Source organism: Mustela putorius, unplaced genomic scaffold (genome assembly GCF_011764305.1).
Source record: "Mustela putorius furo isolate JIRA1106 unplaced genomic scaffold, ASM1176430v1.1 tig00000095_pilon_pilon_pilon, whole genome shotgun sequence".
Taxonomy (NCBI): Eukaryota; Metazoa; Chordata; class Mammalia; order Carnivora; family Mustelidae; genus Mustela; species Mustela putorius.
This window is the reverse complement of record NW_025421280.1, coordinates 25,290,802-25,308,852: the sequence shown is the minus strand read 5'-3', so window position 1 is coordinate 25,308,852 and position 18,051 is coordinate 25,290,802. Positions and strand designations below refer to the sequence as shown.

The 18,051-nt window shown below is 43.1% G+C and overlaps 1 protein-coding gene across 2 annotated transcripts in view; it reads left to right on the top strand.

Annotated features, from left to right (window-relative positions):
- Positions 1-18,051, top strand: part of SACM1L (SAC1 like phosphatidylinositide phosphatase) — a 60,713-nt gene that overhangs the window by 10,955 nt on the left and 31,707 nt on the right. Inside the window, exons 2-6 of one of the 2 annotated variants that reach the window (XM_045080885.1) lie at positions 8,050-8,147; positions 11,131-11,205; positions 12,452-12,579; positions 14,841-14,990; positions 17,624-17,683. In XM_045080885.1, the coding sequence (XP_044936820.1) occupies positions 8,050-8,147; positions 11,131-11,205; positions 12,452-12,579; positions 14,841-14,990; positions 17,624-17,683 (511 nt within the window). Of the gene's footprint in view, positions 1-8,049; positions 8,148-11,130; positions 11,206-12,451; positions 12,580-14,840; positions 14,991-17,623; positions 17,684-18,051 lie in introns of those variants that run through there. The other variant, XM_045080893.1, reaches the window with a different exon arrangement.

The window sequence follows — 18,051 nt, the reverse complement described above, 5'->3', positions numbered from 1 at the left end:
TCCAGAATTATTATTGTTTGTTTTAGACTCTTTCTTATGTGATGGAAGCTTTCCTAATATCTGGTGATCCTTGGTTGTCATTTCTTGTTGAAGAAGGAGGCACTAAAAATTGATTGGAGGGTCTGCTTGTGGGTCAGGACTTAACAAACTGGTGGCCTTTGCTTTTAGAGTGATCGCACAGGAACTCAGCTCTTTCTTAGAGTGAAAGAGGGTACAGCTCAAGGTCAGCAGTTGCTGGTCTTTGCTTTCAGGACAACGAGTTTGTTCAGAGATGGTATTCAGAGCTCCTGTGAGGGCTCCGGGAGAGGGATGGTGTGAGCTAGGCTGCCAGCATTCTGGGAATCTCGCAGAGAAAGAGGGTTGGATGAGTTTTCCAGTCTCTAAGTAGACCTTCTTTGTCTCTTGACTTGACTTGGCTCTTTCCTTGGCCCTCAGCTGTGCCTCATGTTTGGAGGCCTTAGAACATCTTCTGCTGAACTGTTCTGAGCATTAAATCCCAGGGTCGGGGCGGGGGGGGGGCGGGTATGTGGGCAGGTGCTTCTGTAGGTTTGGGTAGGGATCTGAGTGACTTACACAGACTCTGAGCCACCTCGCCCCTATCTACCCCAGTCCTTATTACATTTTCCTTCCAGTCCTTGAGGCTTTTCAGCATTCTGCTGTGGGAATTGGCTTTCTTTGTTGGCTCTCACCCCACCGGCGATGAGTCTCTGTGATGACTTAGTGAGTTAGCCTATTTCCAAGCACTTTCCCTCTTCCAGACCTGCATTTGAATGACTAGTGTCTGCCCCATGCGCTGCACCCTCCTGTTGGTACCCCCCAGATTCCATGTTCTGAAAGGATATCCGAGCTTTTTTTAATGGATGGAATTTACTCTTGGAAATGCATTTCTTTCTACTTCAGTTAAAATTTTAATTAGTTGATCTGTCATTTCAAATGTGTCTGTCCAGACTAGAAGTGTGATAGCAGTGTCATCTTCTTCTAAAAGAAATTTCAGTTTCTAACTATAATTTTTAGAACTCTAAGGACATAGCGAAGTCACTAACTTTGTGATGATCAGGAATGTGACAGTTAGTAAAGGCTTAGTTCAACAGCTCTCTACTTTTTTAGTATATGCTTGAAAAGTCTTATTCCAGGATGTGTGTATTTAATCAGTGTTCCCAGAACTTTTCACATCAGTTTTAAGTTTAAATACCAAGTGGGGAAAAACTTTAATTGCTTATAATAGAGATACTTTTAATTTCATATATAATTTAAAACTTCTGTTTATTATTTTATTTTATTTTTAGAGAGAAAGAGAGAGAGTAGGTGGGGTAGAGAGGGAGGGAGGGAGAATCTTAAGCAGGCTCCATGCCCAGCGCCTAGCCTGATGTGGGGCTGGATCTCGTGACCTTGAGATAATGACCTGAGCTGAAATCAAGAGTGAGAAGCTTAAATGACTTGAGGCACCCATGTGCCCCTAACCTTTTATTTTTTTAAAGTAATTTCTTTTTTTTTTTTTTTAAGATTTTATTTATTTATTCGACAGAGAGAGATCACAAGTAGGCAGAGAGGAAGGCAGAGAGAGAGGAGGAAGCAAGCTCCCTGCTGAGCAGAGAGCCCGATGCGGGACTCGATCCCAGGACCCTGAGATCATGACCTGAGCCGAAGGCAGCGGCTTAACCCAGAGCCACCCAGGCGCCCCTTTAAAGTAATTTCTATACCCAGTATGGGGCTCACACCCACAACCCTGATCAAGAGTTGCATGATCTACAACTGAGCCAGCCAGGCATTCCTTTTCATATATATTTTCAAAAGATAGGTACATGCACATTTTATATAACTTTGTATATATACATACATACATAAATTTTAATAGACTCTTCTACTTCTGTAAACACTGAATTTTACAATGTATACTTGATTAGTAACTGAAAGGTTATCTGTTAGGTTAACACCACAACTTGTATATGGAAACAGTTTTTTTTTTTTTTTTTTAAAGATTTTATTTATTTATCAGAGAGAGAGAGGGGGAGAGAGTGAGCACAGGCAGACAGAATGGCAGGCAGAGGCAGAGGGAGAAGCAGGCTCCCTGCCAAGCAAGGAGTCCTATGTGGGACTTGATCCCAGGACGCTGGGATCATGACCTGAGCCGAAGGCAGCTGCTTAACCAACTGAGCCACCCAGGCATCCCGGAAACAGGTTTTTAAGTTGATTTTATTCAAATAATTTATTTTCATTATAGAAGTTTTGCAGGTAAGGTGCTTAAATGCATTTATGTAGATAAAGGTAGTCAGGGGCGCCTGGGTGGCTCACTTGGTTGGGCATCTGCGTTCGTTTCAGGTCCCAGGGTCCTGGGATCAAGCCCTATGTGGGGCTCCCTGCTCAGTGGGGAGTTTGCTTCCCCCTCTGCCTCTGTCCCTCTCCCTGCTTATGTGTTCTCTCTCAAATACATGAATAAAATCTTCAAAAAAAAAAAAAGAGAGAGAGAGAGAGCTCTAAAGGTAGTCAGAGTATAAGAGGGTGAGCCACTGAGGGAAAACACTATGCCTTTTTCTTCTTTTAAAGATTTTATTTATTTATTTGACAGAGATCACAAGTAGGCAGAGAAACAGGCAAAGAGAGAGGGGGAAGCAGGCTCCCTGCAGAGAGCCCAATGTGGGGCTCAATCCCAGGACCCTGGGATCATGACCTGAGCCAAAGGCAGAGGCTTTAACCCACTGAGCCACGCAGGCGCCCCTACACAATGCCCTTTTCTGTTGGCTGTTGAGCTGCAAGCTCCGTGTTTCGTGCATTGTATTAAAACGTGGAGAAATCTGATTTCTGAGATTGTATGTCCATTAATCATCTTCTTGTACGAAAAGGAACATTGGTTATTCAAGAAGTGACACACCCTTCCTGGGGAGAATCGTGCCAACCCTGTGTCCCCAAACACAGCTGTGAACGGAGAGGAGCGTAGGCCCCTAAGCAGGATGCAAGGATGCAGAGCATAGTTAAAGTAACACTTAGGGACTGTTGTGGGACTGAGGTCCCTATTCCCTTGCTGGCTGTCAGCATGGGACCACTCTTAGTTTCTAGAAGCTTCTCTGCTGTCTTTATATGTGGCCGCAGCCGTCAGCAGTTGATCAAATCTGTCTCCTGCCCGAACTTTCTTGTTCCCCTTCTGCTGCACCTCTCTGACTGGCTCTTCTTTCTTCTTCTGCTTTTATGGGCTCCTGTGATGCCTGTGATTCCACTAGGCCCTGACTACCCAAGATAATCCTGTTTTAAGGCCAGTTGATTAGTAACCGTATTCCATCCGCAGGGCAGTACCTAGAGTGAATGAGTAATCAGGAGATGGGAATCTTGGCGGGGGACATCTTTAGGATGCAGTCTACCACAGACACTTCTATGATACAGTTTAAATTCCAGCACATTCTGTATCCGGTTTAATTGTTCAAACTCAATTTTTAAAAAATATTTATTTGAGAGAGACAGAGAGAGAGAGGGAGCGAGCGCATGAGCAGAGAGAGGGAGAAGCAGACTCCCTGCTGAGGGGCTCGATCCCAGAACCCTGGGATCATGAAGACACTTAGCGGACTGAACCACCCAGGTGCCCCAATTGCTTAAACTCTTAACTATGCAATGTAAAAATGATTACTGGAAGAAGTAGCTAGGGATAACCAGCATTTCATGCTGGCTTCTTTGAGCTAACATTGTCTTTTATACTAAAAGCTTTTTTCTTGTTATAGAGTCATATTTACAAATAAATCAAGAAAGACATTCATTCATAATTTTTGTTTACATTATTATTCTGGAATATTTGTTTTTTGATAAATCAGAGCTCTGTTTCATATGGTCTTGAACTTTGGGGATATATATTTAGAAGATAAAGTATGATTCCAGTATCTTCCTTTCAAAACCAGATTGTTCAGAGGTAGCCCATGTAGCAAAGATATCAGAACCTTCAGCAGTATTATTTCTTTAAAGTGTGACGTAAATAACTTTTCTGGTCCTGTCATGAAAATTTGCAACTTTTCTCCCTTCTTGTCTGTTAAAGGATGTTTTTGTTAATGATAGAGTTATTACACCTATGAGGCAGACCTTTTATTCTTTGCAAAAGTGCTTCATAAGTGCTCATTTAGTTCCCGCTGTCTGTGAGGCAGTTAGGATGAGCAGTTTCGTCCCTGGGCTTAATGAAGGGCTGCGACTGTGGGGTGTCCACATCAGGTGGGGCCTGGCAGTGGGGGGCAGTGAAAGAATTCACCCAAGACAGAACAAAAGAGAGAGAAGTTTATCGAGTACACCACAGGGAAGTGGCGGACAGGGCAGTGGAGGAGAGGCTTTTTGCTGCAAGGCAGGGGTGAGGATGGAGTGCGGGAGTGTGGGGATATCAACTGTGCCTGGTTGTGAGTAACTCAGTGGTTAGTAAGGCTCTTATGGCTATTTCGGACTGGGTCGTTTCATAAACCTATTGGCATTGCGTCTTTGCATTCAGCTTGATGGTCACTGTAAGCCCTTTGCCTTGGTCAGGTTCCAAGCCTCTTGCTTAAATGTGGCCCTTTATCTCTTACCCCCCTCCCCGCCCCCAAGATCCATCCTCCAATCATATGACCCACCAATATACATCGGAAGGGTCTCATGACTGAGGGTTTACTAAACAGTAATAGACAACCTTTCCCAACAAGAGCTAGCCCCCTCAGGATCCTGGAAACCATGCTTCCAGAATTCTTTAGAGAGTTCTGTAAGTCTCACTATCCCTAAGCCCCTCCCCCTCCTCTTGACCCCAGTGCAGCTCTTTCTGCCCATGGGTCCTGTCCCCATGCTTTAATAAAACCACCTTTTTGCACCAAAGACATCTCAAAAATTCTTTCTGGGCAACCCTAACCATCATTTTCGACTTCCCATCTAAACAAGGCCCCCATGTGTTTGTTGACTGACCACGATCATGGGTGGTTGCTTTGGCGCTCACTGCTGGGCCTAGAACACGTCTTTGGGGGTCGACTTAACACTGAAGCAGCATTGGTAATGGACCGCTCTTTAGCAATGCTGTAATCATTATTTTAGAAGTAAGAGAACAGAGGATAGATTCCTTGTTATTCATTTGAATCTTGTGAAAAGATCTCCTGGAGTTTCTTCAGACATCAGAGGTGGGACAGGATGTTCCCATGTAGCTCCAGCCACGGGCACTCTTTCAGGTCCTAAGCCTGTTTCAGCCTCAAAGAATGCCATCGGGCATCTGTGCTGCCTGCCTCTCTAAGATAGGGGTGGCCCTCAGCAGGGGGCTTGTCACAATGGCTTCTGCTTGGGAGACAGCACTTTCTTTGAAAGCTTTTATAGATTATAAAGAAGTCTTGGTTTTGAGGTCTCTTTTTTTATTGAAATTTTTTTCCTGTTTGTAATTTTTTCTCTCTCCCCTGCCTCCCAGGCCCTAATGCTTGTGTAATGCTTCACACGTGGTTAGCTTTCAGCACATTTATTGACTCATTCTTAGCGAGCGATTCACCCTGGTACATGACATCTGCAGACAAGGACTGGCATATTGGTTTGGTTTTCATGATTGAAGACTAGAGATAACTACCTTATGAGCTGATTGTCTGGAAGTTTGCTTTATTCGTTTTCATTGGTTTCAGGACCTCAAAAAAAAAACCAAAACTCTATTGGAAGTATATTTGGGCAGACAGTAAACTCCAGTTATTTCAAGTGTACAGTAGTATTACACATGTTGACGTATTTTTACACCCACAAAACCATCACCAGTACCAAGATGGTGAACACCTCTGGAAAGTTTCAGCAGCCCTGACCTTTTCCCCTCTGTGGAAGTTAACCCATAACTCTCGTGAGATCCAGCCTTTCCATCTCCAGGGAGTCACCTAGGAGAAATGAAGGGGTACATCTGCCTCAGACCTGTACAGGAATGTTCGCAGAACCTTCATTCATAATACCCCAAACAAGAAGCAGCTCAAATGTCCAGCAGCAAGTGAATGGATAAACAGATCCGCTGGAATACTATTGGGTGTTATAGAAAGGAATGAACTCTTGTATTTGGTTTGAGTTGAAGACTCCCATATATATATATATTTTTAAAGATTTTATTTATTTGACAGAGATCACAAGCAGGCAGAGAGGCAGGCAGAGAGGAGGGAGCAGGCTCCCCACTGAGCAGAGAGCCCGATGTGGGGCTTGATCCCAGGACCCTGAGATCATGACCTGAGCTGAAGGCAGAGGCTTAACGCACTGAGCCACCCAGGCACTCCAAGACTCCCATATTTAAAGCAAATTTGTCTTTGTTGTATTTTGCTTGACTTGTATTAAAACTGATGGATTTTCATTCTCTTAGCAACCCACCCCCCAGCCCCTTGAGGAAACTAGCCCCATATTAAAGAGTTAGTTATAGATGAACTATAAGAGGATGTAAGTTGCATTTGGATCCTTAAGAGTTGAGAGCTTGTCGTCCGGAATGTGCAGTACCGTCTGTTCCGCTGTGGGACTTGTTCCTGTAATCCCAGGTAGCGGAAATGCCATCTGTGTGTCGGAAACGGTGTCGGTGATGGTTGTGGGGATCTGTGTAAGATTTTTCACAGGCAGGGCCAGTGGAATAGCGGAAGTAGAATTTAAAAGGAAAGGAAAAAGCCCTCAGATTGATTGCTGCACGGACAGAAGTTCTTTCAAAGGAGGCTTAAGACAGTAAATATTAGTGACTGGAAAATACAAACAAAACAAAACAGAAGACCCCACAGAAAGAAAACTGCTTCCTTCCTCAGACCTGGTCAGCTCCTGGAGGGGCGCAAGAGCCCCAGCTGGGCTGCATTGTTTTCACCGTCTTGTTTGTGTAGGGGGTTACTGTTGCCGCAAGCAGCCCTGGACCTTGGACCTCGAGCTCCCTGCTGTTCTGAGTTATCCATGTGTTCTCCAAGGAACCAAAAAGTGTGGTTTTTGTTGGACTCTGGTTACAGGGTTGCATCCGCTCCAAATAGTCTGTCCCAATCCTGATGTTTACCCCTCCTTTATTTCTTATTTTGCAGAATGAGTTTTCTTCTGCCCTCATTCTTTTTTTTTTTTTTAATGGCATTCTAACAACAAAAACAAAATGCCCAAATGTTAAAGTAGTTTATTTTAAAAATTTTAATGATTTTATTTATTTATTTGATAGAACAACGGGTAGGGGGAGTGGCCGGCAGAGAGAGAGGCAGATGTAGGCTCCCCGCGGAGTAGAGAGACTGATACTGGGCTCGATCCCAGGCCCCCAGGATTGTGACCTGAGCCAAGGGCAGAGGCTTAACCCACTGAGCCACCCAGGCACCTTTATTTATTTATTTATTTACTTTAAGATTTTATTTATTTATTTATTTGACAGTGATCACAAGTAGGCAGAGAGGCAGGCAGAGAGAGAGGAAGGGAGGCAGGCTGTGGGGGGCTCTATCCCAGGACCCCTGCTGAGCAGAGAGCCTGATGCTGGGCTCCATTCCAGGACCCTGGGATCATGACCTGAGCTGAAGGCAGAGGCTTTAACCCACTGAGCCACCCAGGCGCCCCTAGGCACCTTTAAAATAGTTTACTTTAAACAATTTCCTGGAAATATTTTATTTGTATTTCTTAGTATTTTTAGCTAATACATCTTCCTTACTATGTGTCAGATGTTCTGAGCTCATTTCATCCTCACAACCATGTTGTTCGATTATCTGATATTATCCCTGTTTTATGAATAAGGGAACTGAAGAACAGAGAGGATGAGTAACTTGCCTGAGTTCACACAGCACAGGTAGCCTAGTTCTACAGACTGGGTTCCTGACTACTGTGCTACCTTCTGCACTGTGTTGAATGTAGTAAGTTAGAATTTCATATGATTTTCTTGTGTAAGTCAAACTGGTTTTACAGCAAACCTTGTGAGCTTAGTGCACCAGTGAAAACAGTTGCTGGGAATGTGTCAGGACAGCAAAAACATTTATTCAGTAGCTGGGAAATCAGTTTGATGTCAGATTTAAGCAATGCAGAAACTGTTACGATAATTAGGTTTTTTTGTTTTGTTTTGTTTTTTAAAGAAGCCTGAATTTCATCTGCTGTGGTTATTTATGGTTTTTAATTTCTTCTTAGGCACGTCACACCTGAAAAATTTTATGTGGAAGCCTGTGATGATGGAGCAGACGACGTACTTGTCATTGACCGTGTGTCCACGGAAGTTACCCTGTCAGGTAGCTCTCAGCAGTGGGGGGATGGGGCGGGGGCAGGAGCAGACCAGAGAGACTCTGTAATAATTCAAGTAAACGGATCGGGGGTGTCTCCATGTGTGGCTCTGAGCCTTATCTTATAAATTTGAATTCCTGCTGCCTCATTTGATTTTTATGCCTTTTGTTTTATGCTTCCTCCCTTGTTCTAAAAAGGAGGAATGATCTCGAAAGTTTTACTGTCCGTAAGGATTTAAAAACATAATTATTTCTTTTTTACTTCCCTTATCTGTACTTTAACAGGATCGGTTTGTTGAGGTCAGTTCCTTTCTAGCTGTGAGACTTAAGGTATTGGAGGGCGAGAAAGTTGTTTGAGCAATAAGTGTGCGGAATTTTAACAGCTGCTTTAGGTTTTGAAAATATTCATGACTGAGTATAATTTAATAAATGAAAAAAATATGTATATGTATGTATCATTGACTAAAACTTGTAGGCAAGTAATGTTCCTAAGCTTTATCTGTCTATATCTTGTCTGTCTTTCCAGTTATATTTCGGTTTTGCTTCTCTAGTGTGTGAAAAGCAATTTTTCCCCGCAAATAAACGATATACTGATTAAAAGTGAAACAGTTTTGGTGATAAATTAGTGTACCACGTGCTACAACATTTAGAATTTCATATTTCATGTGTTTAAATATTCACCTCTAGAAAGAGTTTTCTTTTTCTTTTTTTTAAGATTTTATTTATTCATTTGACAGAGAGAGAGAGCAACCACAAGCAGGGGAAGCAACAGAGGGAGAGGAGGAAGCAGGCTCTCCACCAAGCAGGGAGCCCAATGTGGGGCTCAATCCCAGGACCCCAGGATCATGACCTGAACCTAAGACAGACACTTAACCGACTGAGCCACCCAGGCGCCCCTCTGTCTTTTTTTTAAGTACAGTTTTTGAGTAACCACAGAGTAGGAATTCAGTCAGTATAAATATCCTTTGAATAGATAAAGTAAAATATGAAAATACTTTGAATAGAATAGTAATGTATAAGAAGGGGATGGCTCTAAATTTCTATTTTCTTAGTTATCTGGTTATTCTGTTAAGTACTATATATAGTTTTCCTTTGACCAGATGGAATTAGTGGTCTGGTTTAGTTTGATAATTTGGCATTTCCCATGTCTGTTGGTTGGTGGCTGCTTTCTCAAGAGAGCTGATTGGTTTTTACCAATGTTAGGGCCCTTCTAAAGTGTAGTAACGCTGCTTCTTTAGACTGTGTTGCTACAACCTGGTGTCCTATAAAAGCTTTAGCACGGATGTGCTTTCAATTATTTTTGACCTTTCAGTGACATTTATTTGTAGGTAGAAATTGCAGATCCATTAGACGGGACAGTGCTAAAGGTCACCAATAATTTGGATGTAAAAAGGACACCAAGTAGTCATCAGTAAACACTTGAAGAAATACATTGACCCAAAGCCAGTGGTGATGAGGGGCTGACTCATGCACAGTACTCAAGTTGCTCTGCAACTTTTTTCTTTTTCTTTTTTTTTTTAGCCGTTGGGAATGCAGATCATTGCTCCGGAAAGAGGGATTCTTTTTTTTTTTCCCTTCTATGAACTAACATGTATTCTTAGGAATTATCAGTTTTATTGTTATTATACTCCAGTTAATGTAACTTAGAACTGCATCCATAAATAGTACATTCAGGTTTATCAGATGATCTTGGTATATTCAGGATTTTCTCTAAGCTTTTCACCACACTGGCATTCCCATATTCATCATGTTTGTTAATTGTAGCATAGCGTTGCTAAGTAAATTGAATCACCGAGAGGAACAGAAGTGAACTTCAGACCTTATTCGGAATTACTTTATGCTGAGTAACAGGACTGCCTTTAAGAAATAGGACTTGGATTGACAGCAGTGTTTCAGAATGAGTTCTAGGATAGTAATGAAACTGTGGAATGAGTTCAAGGATAGTAATGAAACTGTGAAAGAAAAATTGTATAGCCACATGAATCGGGGAACCGTGAATGAAACCAGGGAGCAGCTTTGTTCCCCTGTAGGCCTCCTCAGAGACCCAGGCCTTATATGACCCTGAGAGAGGGAAGAGAGGTGACGTGCGTGTCTACAGCAAAATCAGCGCATTTGATGGGGACCCTTACCTTCCCCGCTCTGGGACATTATTCCCTAGAGTTCTATAAATGTGTTTTGTGAAACACGTTGACTTAAAGTTTAACGATTATGAAATGAACTGTATAATCAAAGATACTTTTTTGTTATGAAGGGCATTATTGGTAAAGTCACGGTTAATGGTGGTGGCTCCCTGCACACCTGCATTTCCTTCCTCCTCTGTCCCTTTGGTCTTGCTTCCGTTTCCCGTATTTGTAGAGGTGGATGGGCAAGTCTCTGTTTGCGTTCCATTAGTTGCATGTTGGTGTTAAATTCATGCCTTCTTCCTCATTAACTTTCTAGTTCCCTTAAATGAACATGGACTTAGTTTCTGGCAAGAGGTTGAATAAATTTGGTTAAAAAATGATCATAGAGGGGCGCCTGGGTGGCTCAGTGGGTTAAACCCTCGGCCTTTGGCTCAGGCTGTGATCCCAGGGTCCTGGGATCGAGCCCTACATCGGGCTCTCTGCTCAGTGGGGAGCCTGCTTCTCTTCCTCTCTCTCTGCCTGCCTCTCTGCCTACTTGCGATCTCTGTCTGTCAGATAGATAAATAAAATCTTTTTAAAAGAAATGACTATAGAAATACCTCATGATTTACTTGCTGAGGATTCAGAAGCATGTTACTTTGGACACCTTATTCTAGATAGGCAGTGGCTTTTATACATCACATGGACATCTTTATTTTATATTTTGCCAAAATGGAGGTCTACGACTCATGAAGGACTATTGCTTTCTTAGAATAAATCATGCATACTAATTTTCATGTAACTACAGAAGTCAAACTACATCTCTTTTTATATCGGTGAGCTGCTTCTATGTGATTTTTTTCTTTTCCTTTTTTTTTTCTCATTTAAAGTCAAGAAAGATGTTCCTCCTTCAGCTGTTACAAGACCAATATTCGGTATACTGGGTACAATCCGTCTGGTGGCAGGTAAGAAAAAATAAGCCAAGATGGGCAAAGAAGTTAATTAAATTGACACAGTATAAGATGAAGGCATACTTCCTATCGTGCTCAAGGCAGTAAATCTGTAGGCTAGATATTTGTCATTAATTTCTAAAAGTGACATACTCCAGATGACAAGTGGTAAAATCGATCAGCCTGAAGGTTCTGTTGAAAAAAGTTTCGTTTTTGATTTTATTTCAACTGAAGTTGAAATCCCTAGTCAACTAGACATTTTTCATAAATTCTAAGAGTGTTTAAGTAAGTAAACATTTTAATGCACTGATGAACCAGAGTATCCTCTACCGTTAGCCCCATATGGAGGTTGGATATGACCTAGTGTGGGTTGGAGAATGCTACCTGGTTCTGAGTTATTAAGAAGGAGATTTTGTTTACCTAAATTTCATTTCATTGAACTTAAAAAAAAATTCCTGTACTACCAGGCAGTGTGCTAGATGCTAAGTTATAGAAGATGCCAGGCCCTTTTTTTTTTCCCCCTGCAGTTTACAGTCTAGTGAGAGATGTTTTTAGGTAGTAAATCATTGTAGTACGATGTGACAAGTTCCAGGAGAGAGGTGTTCACAGGAAGACTTCCTGGAAGGACACTTGTGCGAAGAGCCTTGAATGGAGCTTAAGAATTAAGTTAGTGGTAAAGGCTTACCCTGTTTTATTTGTGGGAGGAAGCAGTGGTCAGGATCATTTTTAGGGTATTATTCCTGGTGCTGTGATGCCTTCTTAATTCTGGACTGTTCATCTTCGTGATCCTGCAAGGACCAGATAGTGATATCACCCCAGCACATTTCTCTGCCATTTATAATGACACAGAGGCCATAGGGGTGGTGTAGACAGGACATTAACCCCTCTCCGGGAGTGGTCAGATCTCATGACACATGATGCTTTAAGCTACACGCTAGGAAACGCATTAGCAGAGGCCTATATGCCAGAGAGGGAAAGAAGCGTTTTCTGACTTTACTCTCCCATCTGGTAAGATCACTGCTTTTACTTTTATTTTTTTTGAGAAAAGATTTGAGTTTTCAGTAGGATCTCTTCTAAATAATGCCCTATTCTTTCTATTCACAAATCCTAAGATTTCCTTAAAAAAAAAAAAAAAAAAGTCATAGGCCTTTCATCTGTGCGGCCCTGTGCGGTCTGACTGTTGGCCTCTTAACTGTGTAGAGTGCCACTATTGGCCTTCGAGTCGCCTCCTTTCTAGTCATGTTGTGTGTGTTTTTTGCAGGTAACTATCTAATCGTTATTACCAAAAAGACAAAAATAGGGGAATTTTTCAATCATGTCATCTGGAAAGCAACAGATTTTGACATCCTTTCTTATAAGAAGACGATGTTGCACTTAACTGATATTCAGGTAAGAACCGAAATCACTTGCTCGTTGCAAAAGCTGACGTCGTCAAGACGCTGGGGGCAGTGGGACAAGGAACACCGGATGGATTTCTTTTAAGCCCAAGGATTTCAACAGTCCAACAAGCAGGGTTCCTCTACACACATACTTTCTAAAAGTCCTTTCTGTATCTTACTGTTGTTGGTTTGTTTGTTTTTAAAAACTGACTCAGATTCTTGAGTTTTGAAATTTCATATGTAGAGAAAAGGACAAACAGAAAAAGCGCCTATAGCCAGCAACCAGAATTAACCTCATATCCTTTTCGCACAGAAAGAAAATGTGAGATGCCTTTGAAGTTCTGCTGACCCCCTCTCATTCCCACCTTGTCCAGAGAAAGAATTTTCTTTGCGTTTGCTGCATGGGGACAGCAGCGTGTGTGTGGATGTCCCAGCGGCACCCCTTTAGCACGAATCGTGTACGTGCGTCTTTCAGTTAGTTACCCTACTTCAGGTGTTAGGGAATGCAGTCCCCCAACAAAGCGGTTTAAATTTCAGTTACCATGGTACGTGACATCAAGCACTGGCGCAGCAAGCTGGAATGCAAAGGAACAAAAAAGCAGCAGCTCTAGGAGGGAAGTTGGGGTTGAACCTGGGTTGGGTAGAGAAGCCATGGCTGACCCTGGGAATGCCTGTGCTTGCCCTTCACGAGGCTCTCGGTCTGCAGCCCGGGGTCTTAGTGAAGGTGAACTTCTCAACATTCGTAATGACGTGGTTGTGATGAGAGACTTGAAGATGTCCCAGAGGAAGTGATGCCTGCGATAGACTTCCCAGGAAGGGGACTCTTCGGGCTATTCCATGACCTGGAGAGTGCCAAGGATGAGGTGTCAGGGTAAGAGAAGACAATTAGGGGCACCTGGGTACCTCTGTGAGCAGCCGAACTCTTGGTTTTGGCTCAGGTTATGATCTCAGGGTCCTGGGATTGGGCCCAGCACTGGGCTCCGTGCTCAGCAGAGAGCCCTCTTTCTTTCTCTCTCTCTTCTTCTCTCTCTTTCTCTCTTAAATAAATAAATACATCTTTAAAAGAAAAAAGAAAAGAAAGGTGTATGACAGGGTATAGAAAAGATACTCCACAGATCAATATGTTCACCCCTATAACACATGGTGTTTAAGGCAATAAAAATGGTTGTATTTATTTAATAGCTCAGTAATATTTACCTGAACCGTTTTTTCTTGATTGCTGTACTTGCTTGTCAGCTGTGCAACTTATTTTAACATTGCCCACTGCATGTGCTTTGCTGGTACCTTTTGTTCTTTAAAAAAAAAAAAAAAAAAAATATATATATATATATATATACTAAAAAAATATATGTATATATATCAGACATTATATATTATCTGAGCCTGAATTAAAAATTTTGTAATATATAGATTTGTAACAGGTAAATTAACATGTTAATCATTAAACATTACCAGACATTATCAATTATTTCTTAAAGTAAGGATAAAAATAAATGTCCCAGTATTCAGCTAAAGTGATTATCAGAAAATAAAACTAAGTATTATTTTACTGGACTTTTTTCTTTAATCCTTGCATTTTATTTCATTTTATTTATTTATTGGACAGCGAGAGGGAACACAAGCGGGGGAGTGGGAGAGGAAGAAGCAGGCTTCCCGCTGAGCAGGGAGCCTGATGTGGGGCTTGATCCCAGGATCCTAAGATCATGACCTGAGCCAAAGGCGGAGGCTTAATGACTGAGCCACCCAGGCGCCCCTAATCTTTGCATTTAAAAAAAAAAGAATTTAATTCCCATCTAGCCCAGTAAAATTTCTTAGGAATGGGGATCATATTACTCCCTTGTTATTTACTCGCTGTGTTATTGGGCCTCTCATGACTTTATATTTTTCACTTGTCAGATGAGAGTAATTACACTAAACTGCAGGGTTTGTTGTGAGGATGAAAGAGAGTCTCTAAAGGGTCAGACATGTGGAAGGTCATCACCTAAGGCCGTGATGTTCTGTTAAAGTAACTTCTGCCCATTAGAAGTTAAAGTTAAGTTTTGCCCCTAAAGGGCAGGGGATGCAGCCCATCAGTTAATATAATAATACCCACATGCTGTCCACTGAACCTCCTCGGTGGGCAGGAGCTGGCCTAGGTTCTGGGGAGATGGTGAGCGTTCTCCTGTCTCACCTGTGCCAGTGGCATTTAACAGGGCCGGTGGGCTCACAGATGAGGACAGAGTCCGTTTCGAGTCTGAGACACACTGATGTTTTCTTCCCCTTTGTTAACAGTTACAAGATAATAAAACTTTCCTAGCCATGATAAACCACGTCCTGAATGTGGATGGGTTTTACTTCTCAACGACGTACGATTTGACCCATACTTTGCAGCGGCTGTCTAACACTAGTCCGGAATTCCAAGAAATGAGTCTTTTGGAAAGGGTAAGCTTCATCTTTATTTTTCCTTATTTTGCTTTTCTTTTCTTTTTTCTTTTTTTTTTTTTAAGGGATATAGCTCTATGTCATCCATAAAAATATTTACCGCTTTTTCGCAATCCTGGCTATGTCAGACTCACGTGTGGGGTTGAAAACACACTGTGTTTTCAGTACCCATCACAATTGCAAATTCAGGATCCCAGAATCGGTCTGTGTGGCCCAGACAGGACTGAGAACCAGTGGTACAAGAATTGAGAAGTAGAGGCTCAACAGACATGCCGGTAGTTTCCTGAGTTACTAGTGTTAACAACATATTTGTCCTTATAAAATTAACATGCCTCTAGGTGATATTCTTTCTGCAGTGGTTTTTATAACTAGAAAAGTAAGAATTTACTAATATAAGAACTTGAAAAATAGTGATTTAAGGTGGGTTTTTTGGTTGTTATTTTGCCCTGCCCGCCTTCTTTTTAAATATGAGCGTATCTTTAAAACTAGGTCCTCAAATGGTATTATCCTAAAGTCCCTGCTGTTCAGGAACCTGGATGATTGCTGCCTGGATATTTTAGTAACAGACTTTAGATGTGTTTAGGGGTCAGACCGAATTGTAAAGGTTGCTGTCTGTTACTTGTTAGGCTGGCCCCTATGAAATTGCCAGTCACTGACCATTTTCGACCAGTAAAAATGATAATTTCATATGGTCCACCCCAAATCAATATTTTTGTTGACTGGCTCTTTTAAGATTTTGTACTCTAATCTAGGAAAATTATATGTAGGCTTGGACGTAAATTTAGATGTAAGCTAAGCAATCAAGCAATTTGTCTTTTAACTGCAGAGACGGTTGCTTTTAAAAGCAGTTGCTATGCTTTGTTCTCCATTTGTTTACGAGACGTCTCTCAGATGCCTGCTGTGTACCAGTCGCTACACTAGCCAGTGGGGACACGGAACAGAAAGGGTGGTCCCTTGTGGGAGCCTGTGGCCTCCTGGGGAAGCAGAAGTCTGGGCAGTCACAGAATAAGGGACCATCGCTGCGATGAGGCCTATGCCAAAATGGAGTGGGATCCCAAGGGAAACTTGGGTCTCACTCGGTCTGGGGGGAGCTGGGGATGACTTTACAAAGGAGGGTGATTGTGAATGGAGACCGAAGGCTGTTCTGAATGGGCCATCGTGGTTAGGGGGCAGTGGGAGAGGGAGGGTTCCAGGGGGAGGCGGTGGCAGTGCGATGCAAAACTGAGACAGGCGTCCTGCACGCTGGGAAGGGAATTTGTCAGCTTCTCAAGAGTCAGAGTTCATGTAGGAAGGTGACAGATGAACCATACATATCTTAGACATTTTGTCCGACTAAAAACATAAAATTCGACACCAACTGGTCGATTTTTTGGTTAAGGACTAATTGTAAGCTTTTCTTTGTTTTGGCTTCCTTGATCTCTGTGGAAAGTACATCCCTTTCACTTCTCCAGTTTGAACCGGTAGAGGTTTGGACACCCACAGAGCGGTCTGTTGGCAGAATCCTGTAGATTCTGACCGTTTCTCGGACCTTCCAGAGCTGTCCCTCCTCCTGCGGCTCCAACAGCTGTATTGATTCAGCAGCTTGCCTTTAATTGCTTTAAGTTCTGTTATCATTCAGCTCTCCAAAAAAAAGTCGTTTGTTTTTAAGTCCTGTCTCACTGATGTGTACGACCCTGAGCTTGGTTATGTCGTGATGGCTACCAAGTGCAGCTGGCGGCCTGCGATGGCGAGCGCACACCTGAGCGGCGAAGTGGGCCGCGAGCCCGGTTGTGGCCTCTCCTGGGACTTGGGGGGGGTGGCAGAGTGGCAGTCTATAGGTGTGTTTTGTAAAGAGAACAGAGAGTTGGTCAACCTCCCGTGTTGTTGAGAGAACTTCTCCTGTATTTATAGTGTGAAAGAGCGGCCAGGGATACAGGCAGGTGGTTCCTGGAGGCGCTGCCAGAGGCCAGCGAGGGTTAGGCCCTGTTAGAGGGCTGTTCTGTAGGTGACAGCGAGCCCGTGAAGACTCACCAGCAGGGGGCGCCTGGGTGGCTCAGTGGGTTAAAGCCTCTGCCTTCAGCTCAGGTCATGATCCCAGGGTCCTGGGATCGAGCCCCGCATCGGGCTCTCTGCTCAGCAGGGAGCCTGCTTCCTCCTCTCTCTCTGCCTGCCTCTCTGCCTACTTGTGATCTTTGTCTGTGAAATAAAATGAGTAAAAATTAAAAAAAAAAAAAAAAAGACTCCCCAGCAGACAGGAGACGGGTCGTGTTGGAGAGCTTCTGCCGGCAGCATGTGGAGGGGTGGGTGGGAGGGGCGAGGCCGAGACAGGAGTGGGGGAGGAGGGGCAGCTGCCCACAGTAGTTAGGGCAGATCAAGTGCTAGCCAGGCCTGTGGGAGCAGGGATGTAGGAGAGGGGGCGGATTTGGAAAGAGATGTAGGACTTGGCAGTTGACTACAGATAAGAGAAAGACCGACCCCAGAGGACTCCTAGGTTTCTGCCTGAGCCAGTGGGACAGGACACCCCGAGGAGGGGTGGGTTTGAGGGGAAGACCTGCCTGTAGCCGCCAGGTAGAGACTCTGATTGTGAAGTTTTCGTTTTGTAGAAACTCAGGTTGGCAGATGCTACTTGATTAATTTTATATCTTCCTTCTCAGGCAGATCAGCGGTTTGTGTGGAATGGTCATCTTCTAAGAGAACTTTCTGCCCAGCCAGAGGTAATGGACCCTAATAAAACCTGCTTCTCTGTTTCAGTCCAAGTTCTAATTGGCTACACATGTAAAATGGCTGCCTAATCACCAGGGATTTTGGTTATAACTCAGTTTATAACTTAGGAGCTTTGATAGGTCTGCCTCCTCGCATTGTTCTGGTTTGAAGAAGCCCAATGATTTTAAGCTGATCTCCCATAGAAGCCTTAAAAAGAAGAAATTCTTACATAAAAGAACATTGCTTTCTGTGAGTAAGAGAGAAGGGGTCCTGGTGGGTCAGTAGTGGAGAAATGAGGGGCCCCACGAGGTCCCTGGGCAAATGCGGAACTCTGCATTTGTCTTCAGTCACCCGAGAGAGACATGCACGGATGCCATCT